The sequence below is a fragment of the Polistes fuscatus genome, unplaced genomic scaffold (genome assembly GCF_010416935.1).
Source record: "Polistes fuscatus isolate 324 unplaced genomic scaffold, CU_Pfus_HIC Scaffold10, whole genome shotgun sequence".
NCBI lineage: Eukaryota > Metazoa > Arthropoda > Insecta > Hymenoptera > Vespidae > Polistes > Polistes fuscatus.
Window position 1 is genome coordinate 262,578 of NW_025112998.1, and position 10,690 is coordinate 273,267.

The 10,690-nt window shown below is 38.9% G+C and overlaps 1 protein-coding gene across 1 annotated transcript; it reads left to right on the plus strand.

Annotated features, from left to right (window-relative positions):
* The first annotated feature begins 6,240 nt into the window (after window positions 1–6,240).
* On the plus strand, window positions 6,241–10,044 carry LOC122525746. The gene is made up of 4 exons (XM_043648675.1): window positions 6,241–6,530; window positions 6,667–6,845; window positions 7,835–8,114; window positions 8,978–10,044. Exons 2-4 carry the CDS (start codon window positions 6,676–6,678, stop codon window positions 9,221–9,223), a joined length of 696 nt encoding a protein of 231 aa, XP_043504610.1. The 5' UTR covers window positions 6,241–6,530; window positions 6,667–6,675; the 3' UTR covers window positions 9,224–10,044.
* Window positions 10,045–10,690: the final 646 nt, after the last annotated feature.

Consider the following 10,690-nt stretch of genomic DNA (forward strand, 5'->3'; position numbering starts at 1 on the left):
GACGAGGTTAAAGAGGCCGATTCTGACCTTGGACGTCTTTTACTGAACCCCGACAGAGAAAGGAATCCAGTTGAACTGAAAAATGCAACTTTTTTCTTCTTCTTCTTCTCCTTCTTCTTCTTCTTCTTCTTAAGATCGTAACATTAATTTAATGTGAAAAGTGTTACTATAGAAAACGGATAGGTTATGCGGATTCTGGGACATTTTTGTGATAACAAGAATTGTGCCCTATCTAGGAAATAATTAATCGGATTACGGAGGAAGTTAATTATGCCGATAACCATGAGAGTCTACGAATCTCGTCTACGATCCGATATCGGTATTCTCGAAGCGATTCCCAAAGACACAGGTGTTTCGCGTAACAGCAATTGTGTTCTTGCATAGATTACTGTCAGGGAAACGTCGTTTCTCGGCGTATCTCGCCGACACGCATCGCAACGGCCATTCTGATCGTGCAGCTGACTGCCATCGAGCCAGACTCTCCTCACCGACCGATGTTTGGACTGCGGCCGGTTCAATACAAGGTTATTTATGGTATTTCGATCATGATTGGAGTCGTATCAATGTATCCTGTCTTACGTAAAAAGGCGTCCCGTGTACGCGGCTATTTTACAAAAAAGACGGACACCCGTGATAATGTAATCGAAAGCGAGACCAATATCTTTTTTCATCGATACTTCTTGCGACATCGAACACTATATACGTTTATTTCGTGGAACGTAAAGAATAACGTTATTACTCATTGTAATTTGATACAAGAGTTAAAAAGATGAGATGAATTTTTTCACCGATTATTAGTCGTAACAATATCATCATGTTAAAATTCGTGTTACGAATATGTTCATATGATTATATATACATATGTTATTGTATTCGTATTAGTTATTTGGCTTAAGATTATCAAGGAAGATCTCTCTAATTAAAAGGAATTTTGAATAATAATTTAGAATCGATTATGCAGGAGAGTATGAAATGTTGGGAGGAAGGAGACAGTAGGCAGGCAGTCATCGGGGTCCCAGCGTGTCACTCCTCGTGACAACCTCCCCTACATGGACTTACTTTATCGAGCGTGGAACGTCGAGGTCGGAAGCGACTTCGATTATCCGAAGACATCGCGTACGTTCTTGCAGCGTGTCGCACGTACCGAAATACTTCTTAACCGCTTGAGCTTTCGCGATTACGGATAGTGGAATGCTCGTTACCGCTTCTGCTTCTCTGCTGGCTGCTGAATAGGAGGAGAGGAGTATATGAGAGAAATAGAGAGAGAGAGAGAGAGGCTAAAAGGTGGATAAGGAAAAAGGATACGAAAAGCTTTAACGAAGCGGCGATGTTTAAAAGAGCGAAGGAGAGCCAGCAAAAGGGTGGCGTTGACAAACGTTAAGGCGAACCATGTGGTCAATGTGCGTTTAAACGCTCGAGGTAAACGTTTAACGTTCCGCGCGAATATACGGAACGTTCTGCCGGTTATTTCGAATGCGAGGGACCGTTTTCACGTCGGCGTAACTCACGTCGCGACGGCGAGCGTCTCCTTCGCTAACGTTCTCTGGCTCCCTTCCTGCTCGGGGAGAACCCTCGAACAACGAAATGCGAATGTCTTCGGGTTCCTTCCAGGTCCTTTCCGGTACTCCTGGTCGCGAATCCGTTTCTTTTGTCTTGAATCACGTCAAAAGACTCTCTCGGCTTTTCCAGCAAGAAGATCAGAAAAATACTTGATATCGGTTCTCGGTAATTCTGTGATATAAATTTTGTATAATTAGATCAGGTCTCTGGAGAGTGTATTGAGAATTGTTGAAAATAATGTTTTGCAATCTATATTGTTGGTATTTGTTTTAAGTAATCTTTTGACGAGATCTTGAAAGAAGAACTAAACCTGGAGGATAATAAATAATACCTGTCGAATAATCGTCGGGCGTGGAGGATTAATAAGCCTCACGGGAATGCTCAGAGTCCTTCTTGCCGTCCTATTCTATCCCAGACTCATTGTCCATCCGTTGGGTACTTACGTTTGACTCTGAAGGATATTCCAAGAGAAGGAAGAGTGCCCTAAGAAAAAGCGTAAGATTGATCGCGATGACGGTAGGGAGGTGGAGGCAGATTAGCGGTTTATCGTAGCCCGATCGCAGGGAGAAATAGAGTGGAATAGAGGGAGAGGGAGGGTTGAGTCGTGTCAGATCAGTAGGAGGAATGGTGCGGCGGGGCTGAAAAGAGGCTGATGGCCCAGTTGGCGAACGCGACTTGCATTTCAATGCGGCGAACGCGTACGTAAAAGTGTTTGGCGGATTCCAAGAGGGTAAAAACCCCTTTCGGCGATGGCCGCTCTGAAAGAGGTCCCACAAAGACGCCGCCATTTCGGGGACGCGTTTTGCGCTTGACCAGACGCGTCCGCAGCCATGGTGGTGCACCCCGAGGAATGTCAATTTCCAATCGGCCTGATTTTCGAGGCCTACTTTCACATTTGATAATAAGTGTAAATAATTCTACTGAGTATATTTTTTCTTTTTTATGATCTTATGGATCATAAAAGAATCTCTTTTTGTTTTTTACGATTTTAGAAGTGTCGAATGAAATTTCTAGAAACGTGTAAATACTGTTACGTTCTCCAGGATTCTATATTGTTTTACTATTATTTTATTACAATGCTGATGACAGAAATTTTCAAGGATGCAGAGATCGAAAACGGGTAGATCTTTTTGGACTTGCAAACTTCGCACGAATTCTCGATATTATCTCTTGGAAAAGGTGCCTTGTGGAAACGCGACTGGCTAAGAGTTAAGATACAATAGTTTATAGGTCGTAAAGGGAGCGAGCATGTTGGTTGTCCTTGCGACCGCCGGGAACGAGCGAGTTGACCACACGCGGCATCCGGAGAATCTGTTCATTTATTTCACATTAAACCTGTTCGAATTTTATGGCCTTCTAAAAGCGAGGCGGCAACAATGTCATCAAGATACTCGACTCGCTAGATTTATTGACGCCCGGAACACAACGCGCTTTCTCTCTCTCTCTCTCTCTCTCTCTCTCCCTCGCTCTCTCCATTTCCCGGGAAACTCAGTGAAATTTTACTAATTCGAGAAAATTTTCATTTAAATGAATCAACGCAAATATAACAAAAAATACCAATTATATCTCGTTATACCATTATTGAGATTTCAGTAATCCGTGTTTACAAAATCTTTTATTAAATATAAATGTTTCATTGTTAGTTATTGGTAGGTACGGAATAATATACTAAAATACACGAGAGAAAATAATTCCTCGCAAAAGAAGAAAATATGATCATATAAATTTATCGTGTTCGATAAAACCTTCATCAATTACCAAAGTGATTTCCCTAATTAGAGAGACGAGAGAAAAGTAAAGCATTAAATCTATTTACGAGCTATAAACGGGGTACGGGACAAGAAATCTTTAAGGACTCTTGGGATCCCTTTCGACGTTCAGCCGAAATAAAATGAACGAACGATCCAACCGCGAGACGTTTCCCGCTGTGCCAGCACAATCATTCGTTGGATATACTTGAGACAATCTTGCTAAGAAAGAAAGAAAGAAAGAAACAAAGAAAGAAATAAAGAATAATACAGAGCAATGTGTGCAATTAATATGATGCGAATTCAGTCGTGGTAATAAACTAGAAACGTAACAACAATGCCGAGAAATTTCTTGCGGTTTAAAAAAAGAAAAGAAAAAAAAAGAGTACAAAAAAAGTGTATAACGATTTAAACTTTGTTAGACTTGCCGAGGGAAAACCTTCCTCAGAGTGCCGATTCTTTGAGCGCGTTAGCCATTCAGGTCAGAGGTTTCCGCGAGTTGCATTATTTAAACGGGGAATCGCGGACTCATGGCTTTCTACAAGCCGGACGTAGTCGGCATATTCAAAGAGCATTGCAGGCGCGCGTACACTTGAGATTAGCCGAGTTCATTATCGTGGAAAAACGTAGGATCGTGCTCGGTCGAATGGTTGCAAGCGCTATGTCGCAGGAGAAAATCCGTGCCGTATGATTATCCGTGCGAGACCAAACGACGATAGATAATTCGAAAATTGGAATCTGTCGATCGGATCGAACGATCGATCGATCGATCGATCGATCGTTCGTACGTTCGTTCGTTCGTTCATTCGATCGAATGTTACGATAGACGATTGTTGTCTTCTTACGGGATGGAAAATTTTTCAACTATCTAACTCTATCCAACGTCTTGCCTTGTCGACATTTCGTAATACGTTTAACTATTTTATTGGGAAAATATGGAAAGTAGTTTCGCGCATGTTTTATTTATACATTCGTTTAAATACATTTTCATAGATAATAAAAGTTTCAGTTGGAATCGAAAGAAATCGATTCGCTCTTTATACTAGAAAAATTGAAATCGTTAAGTTGTTGATTTAGTGTTCGATACCGGTTAGTACGAGTTCTCTTTGGAACTTTTATTTCGTAGAAATTGTTTCAATCGGGAAGTAACTACAAATACGACAGCCGGATTCGATTTCTTTTTCGATTTCTCTGCTTTACGATGATCTAGGCGTCGGCGAAGTAATTATCCTCGTTATCCGTACAACAAACCACCTTGTTGTTGTTGGCAATAGCAAAACAATTTAGCAAAGAAATCGATCTCTTCCTCGGATCCTATTCTCCCTCCACCCCCTCTTCGACTTCTTCATCGACGTTTAATAACGGCTAAGAGTTTTTGCGAATAAACTGGCCAATTGACTCTAAGCGATGATTGCTTCATTACTCGCGATGAAACCATACGAGTATGGCAAGTTTGAAATAAGCGGAATGAGAAATGAGTGGAAAAAGGATTCAACTTTGTAATAGCGGAAGCTCGTCAGCCATACGAGTGTACACGTGTTCGAAAGATCGCCAACAGGGTCTTCTCTTTCTCTTATTCTCTCATTCGTAGGGAGTAACGAAGAAGAAGAAGAAGAAGAAGACGAAGACGAAGATAAGGTACCGATACGTAAGTGACACGTGCTACGAAAATACACGCTAAGAACTAGGGAGGGAAGCGACAAGATAAAATTAGAAGGAGAGAAAGGCGAGTAGTCCGACCGTTTGTTTTGGAATTTCGGTCGTTTCTACGACATCGCGCGAGACTTTTTCTTCCCCTTCGCGAGTCGAGAGGAAAAACGATTTTATTCGGCGAGGAATCTCTTCGTGCCCGGTTCGTGAGTTTCTTCAACGCATCCAAATGTATTAACGCTTGACTCTTGATCGACTTAGAAAAGATTTCAGTTCGTGCGTACTGCAACGATCGATTTACTTAGAAACAGTGTTGACACGTTTTTTTCTTTTTATTGTAAAAAGAAATCCTTGTATATAATAACCCAGTGATTTTTACTCAACCGTCCTCTTTACTTTCTTTTCTATTTTGAAAACAAAGAAACAAAAACAAAAAAAAGAAATGAAAAAGAATTCTTTCGCGTCAGAGACTTTCCAGCTTGTACCTCTCTCATGTACCCTTTTCTCGCTCTATTTACTTTTTCTCGAAGAACGCTCTCTCTTCGAATGAGTTATCGCAGTAGAGCCTTGAGCCCACTCAATTACCCTAATGAGCACAAACGCCAATAACGCTAGCACGTTTCAGGGAGCACGTCTTATTTTTAAACTGGCCATTCGTGTTGACGAATTTGCGGATGCTTGCTACTCGTTTCTCAAGTAAAAGTCAAGAAAAATGTAGGTGGAATTTGAAAACAGGCGTGCTCGAAACGAACATCTTATTGTATTTTGAATTTTCCGATACTGAGGTATTTAAAATAGTCCTCATTATTATTTCTTCGTACTTTCTCTTGTTTCATCACAATTGGAATGAAAATTTTGTTCATTAGGTTTTATAAATTGTAATGGGATGCGTAAAAGTGCTTGAAATATCTTATCAGTAGTCAATGGTTCAGAAACACGAAGATGTCAGACTTAAAGACATTTGCTTTCTCTCCGGCTCTTTTGACTCTCTCTTTTTTCGCCACCGTTTCTGTCAAAATGACAAAGTCCCACCCTCCGAGAGAGCCAAAAAAGACGATTGCGCAGAGCGTCGGTGAATTTATTTTCGTACTTTTGCTCTCTCCATCTTTTACTTGCCACCAAAGAATAATAGATTCAAATTCCATTCGAAGCTTTGCCACAAGATCACGGGATTCCTCGAAATGACCGAAAGACGACGCCACTGACCGCGTATTCAACTCTGCCGATAAAACAGATTAATCAATGGCGTCCATTTGCGATGTTGCCAAGTGCACGAATTCTAGAAAAACGATTTTTAGAGGTGGGAGGGGTTGATGTTGAAGAAGACGCGAAGGTGACGGTGGTGCACGATAGGGGTGAGAAAAAACAGTGTCTCGAGGGGAAGAATTTTGACGTATTCGGTGTGCACGTGGGCCATGGAAACTTTGTTTGTTCGAAATACGCGCAATCGTAAACGAGTAGAACGCTTTTGTGAGCTATCGGTTGAAGCTTTTATTGGAATTACGTAACGATGTGGAGTCGTTTGAATGATCAGCTTCAAGAGACTGTCCTCGTTTATTGGAATATTTTGTGGTTTGTACAAAAATTTCTAAATTTATTCGCATTACATTATTAGCTATTACATTTGGCTATTAATGTATAATCGATGGTGTATGATGATGTTAAAGTATAATCAATGTTTAGACAATACCATTATGTTCTATTTAAGGTTACCAGCATGAGTTTTTGGCCGCGAAGAAGATTCCGTATAACGCCGCTACGAGCTGTAGCAGCGTTTTGCTTCATGATTGTACTCTTTTGGTACAGTCTCGGTCGGCAAGAAGTTCCACATCAACCCTGTAGTGCTCCGGAAGAGTACACTGAGAAACTGCATGAGCTTGCCTACAGGTTTGTCCTGCTTCATTGCTTAAGAATACCTTAACCATTTCACGCTCCTCAACTTTATTTTATTAAATATTTTTTATTTATCGTTAATTAGTTGAAAATAATTATTACACTTTGAATAATTATTATATATTATTATAATTAAGTTTGTTATTATAGACAGTTACCGTATATAAAAGCACTACTTTACTATCTAAATGTTTTAAAACTATCAGCCGTATATAAAAAAATGTACGTATGTTTTACGTAAAGATTCCTTAATGATTAAATTATAATTTTTCTTCAAAATATATTTTACATATACTCAAACTTTAACATTTCAATTAAATATGAATGACTATGAAGACGATTATTTGATTCAAACGGTGAGCAAGTAAGCTATTCGAGTGAGCCACTATAATGGCCCAACGACCTGGAAAAAATAATCGCAAAAGCCACTATAGTGGCAGGCCGGCTAAGGCGCATATCGGTAATAGTAGTGCTCTACTTTTATCTTTTCGACCGTCGGTAACTTTCCGACTTTGCAAATATATGACCGTCAGGAACCTAAATACAAAATATTACCAATGTAGAGTAAAAAAAATTTTAAGTCTACTATTACCGACGGTGGAAGTTACCGACGGTCGAAAAAATAAAGGTAGAGCACTACTATTACCGATGTGGCCTTAGCCGGCCTGCCACTAAAGTGGCTTTTGCGATTATTTTTTCCAGGTCGTTGGGCCATTATAGTGGCTCACTCGAATAGCTTACTGTTGCGGTTCTATTCCAACTTTTTTGTGCTAGAAACCACAAAGTACATTACGAACAATTTACTAATCTTATATATAAGAGTCACTAATACATCGTCTTCATTAAAAAAACAACTTTCGTATTGCGCAAAGTAGACTTTCACTGATCACAAATTTCTCTTTTGGTCAACTCATAAAGTTATCCTCGATCAAATAGTTTTATTATATAGCTACTTTTCTTTTTAATTCTTCTTCTTGAAACAGGTCACACTTGGTGTTAGCTAAACTGGGCATCGTGCATTTTCTCTGTTTGGGCGCTCTGTGGGGTCAAGTTCGAATAGGTCGGGCACTGCCCTGGGCTCGCAAGGTCGAACTCTGCCTGGTTGATACCTTAAGGGACGATGCTCTCATTACGAAAACGTTTCGAGAGGTAGGCTTAAGCGCTACGTATCTTCACAGTGCTGGAATTTATCGTGTCCAGGAGGATAAGGCTGGGGAAGATTCTCCTAAAGTGGAAATCGTCGTTTTCGAAGAGGATGCTGTGGTAATTATGTATATTGTTTTAAAAAAATATTTAATTAATCGAATACAGGTACTTGTATACAGTGACTTGTGCTTTGTTTAAATTAATTGCAAGGGGATCGTAATATGATCGATAATTGTTTGAAGCTTGGGTAGATAGATTAAAGGGGTTTATTCTCACGATAATATCGACAGTGTCGGTGTAGGGAGCTTAATGAGACGATTGTTCTAATTGCCGAATATAGGAAGAGGAGGAGAAGGGAGATTAAATTCAATATAATAGGACATCCTGATGAATATTGAGATTGCTTTAGTAGACAGCCTAGAAATTATAGCTCCAATATAAATGAATCACGAATAAGACGAATCATCCCTTATTCCTTATTATTATTGTAATATATATAGTAAATTACTCATATTTGTGCGAATATAAATCGTTAGCTTGTAAAACCTAGAATTTGGAAAACTGTCTCGGTCAAAAATTTTCAACTGCTATGTTAACGTCCCGTATTTCCATGTCACATAACCAGGCCAACCGAAAATCATTCCTTGGCAACATATTCGGCAATAAAATGACAGGGAGAACTTCCCGTTTACGTATTTCCGTAAATCATGGCGCCGTTTTATTGAGATTGGCGGTTCTTGTCAACATTTCTCTGCCAATTTTACTGAAACAGAGACCACTCTTTTCCTATTGGTTTTTTTATTCTCGTAAAACCATTGAATAGGATTGGTAAAGGTTAAAAAGCTGTTCGTTACTTGCAAAATTATTGGAAAACTTTATTTACATGAGTTGTCCGTAGAAATGGATTCCTTGGAGTCCATGCTTTTTTGTGGAAGGGTATTATTGTTTAATTCAATTGTGCTATTGCTTTATATTTGCAGACTCAAATGGTAAGAAGGGTGGGATGGACAAGAAGGGTCCTACCACCGGATTGCGAGTTTTCACCGAGTTTGCAGTGCTTTCCGCCCCAACTGGTGATTCCTCCCTTACCAGCAAAACAATTTGGTGGTCGATTAATGCCTGTACCAAGAGAGGGCATCGAACTACAAAAATATCACTACCCCAATGATTGGTGGTTGGAAATCAAGCCAACGGATTGCACCGAAACTCAAGAAACTAATTCATAGATTGGCCAAGGCTTCCTACGTGTTCTTCGAAGAACTAGTGCCACAGTTTCTACGTGTCCTTTATCAATAATAAGTTCTATTCATAAGTATTACGCATTTAGTTAAATGGGGCTCTTTGATCGCCTCTTATTTATTGATGAGTAGAATAATAGAAAACGAGCCCGAATTTCAGCTTCCCCCTACATTCTAATTTTTTTATATTTATTATTATTATTATTATTATTGAAGACTAGAGATATCGAGGCTATCGCATTTTATTATAGTTCGAATAAATGCAGAAAAGTGCAGCATGCCAATTCGCTGTAAAACTTTCCTATAGATTTATATCCAAGTTTTTGATATAGGTGTATGTATAATATTTAATTGCATTTTCTTCCAGATGGCATACGATTTGGGAGTCACGTATAAAATATTAGAATGTGTCGTATGGTCCACGTTGATGAAAGTATTAGGAACAAAATTGCTTCGCGTTTAAATGCCGAGCTAGATGATCTCAGTAATTATATCATTATTGTCGATGGTATTCTGCAATATTTTCTGAATACCGTTCATTCAAATTAGTGCAGCCTATCGCTTCAAAATCGTATCAAAAATTGACATAATACGCAATATTTATCGCTTATTATGTTTACACGTATCTCTCTCTCTTCCTGTTGTTTTATTTATATAAATCGTTTATACATATAATCAAAAACGTTTTATAAAGAAGCGTAAGCATTTGTACTTAAATGTAACATATGATGTAAGAAAACATTTGACGATGTATTTGCACGTCAAACTCTTCCTCTTTCGAAAGTTAAATAAAATATATACGATAATAATCGTTCAGTCTTTTATTTCAAATTTATCAATCAAAACCGAAAGAAAAAAATTAATCAATATCTATAAGTATTAGTGTAAATTATTATAAGCTGGCGTGAATAAGTATATACGTCAATCTATAACGTGTTAGTTCATTCTACCAACACCGAAATAATCTAAGATATTTTATAATTGAACTGAAAGTATTATTTTTATGATCATTGATCTTATCTCGATAAGGAAACGAGCAGTAACATTAGATACAGTTTCATTTTCGATGATGAGAAAAAAGATAGCCGTGTTTCTGGTTCTTTAATTATCGATCGGAATGCTCAGCAGTGTAGTTTCTCTTTCTCTTACCCAACGTTGATTCATTCCCTATTTCCTATTCATCGTCTCCAACGTTGTGACATCGGAGATGCTCTCTCACCGCGACTTTTCGATCGCTTCGCTCCTTTCAAAACTTCATGGAAGCGAACTGAATCGGAAATGAAAAAGCTTTCCTTCGAGACTCGACAATCCTTTTGCTTTATCATCCATCAAGAACCGATTCCAAAGCTTGCCACGTCGTCTCGGACTCTTCCTTCCTTCCTTAAAGATATTTCTTTTCAAATGGACACTCTATACTAAAACGTTTGAAAGAAAATTGCTATTGTGCTCTAAGAT

What these genes read in the sequence shown, in the direction of transcription:
- LOC122525746 (XM_043648675.1), top strand. Translation starts at nt 6,676, where the DNA reads ATGAGTTTTTGGCCGCGAAGAAGATTCCGTATAACGCCGCTACGAGCT. An exon ending in CTGCATGAGCTTGCCTACAG is followed by an intron (nt 6,846 to 7,834) that starts GTTTGTCCTGCT and finishes TTCTTGAAACAG; the next exon opens with GTCACACTTGGTGTTAGCTA. An exon ending in TTTTCGAAGAGGATGCTGTG is followed by an intron (nt 8,115 to 8,977) that starts GTAATTATGTAT and finishes TTATATTTGCAG; the next exon opens with ACTCAAATGGTAAGAAGGGT.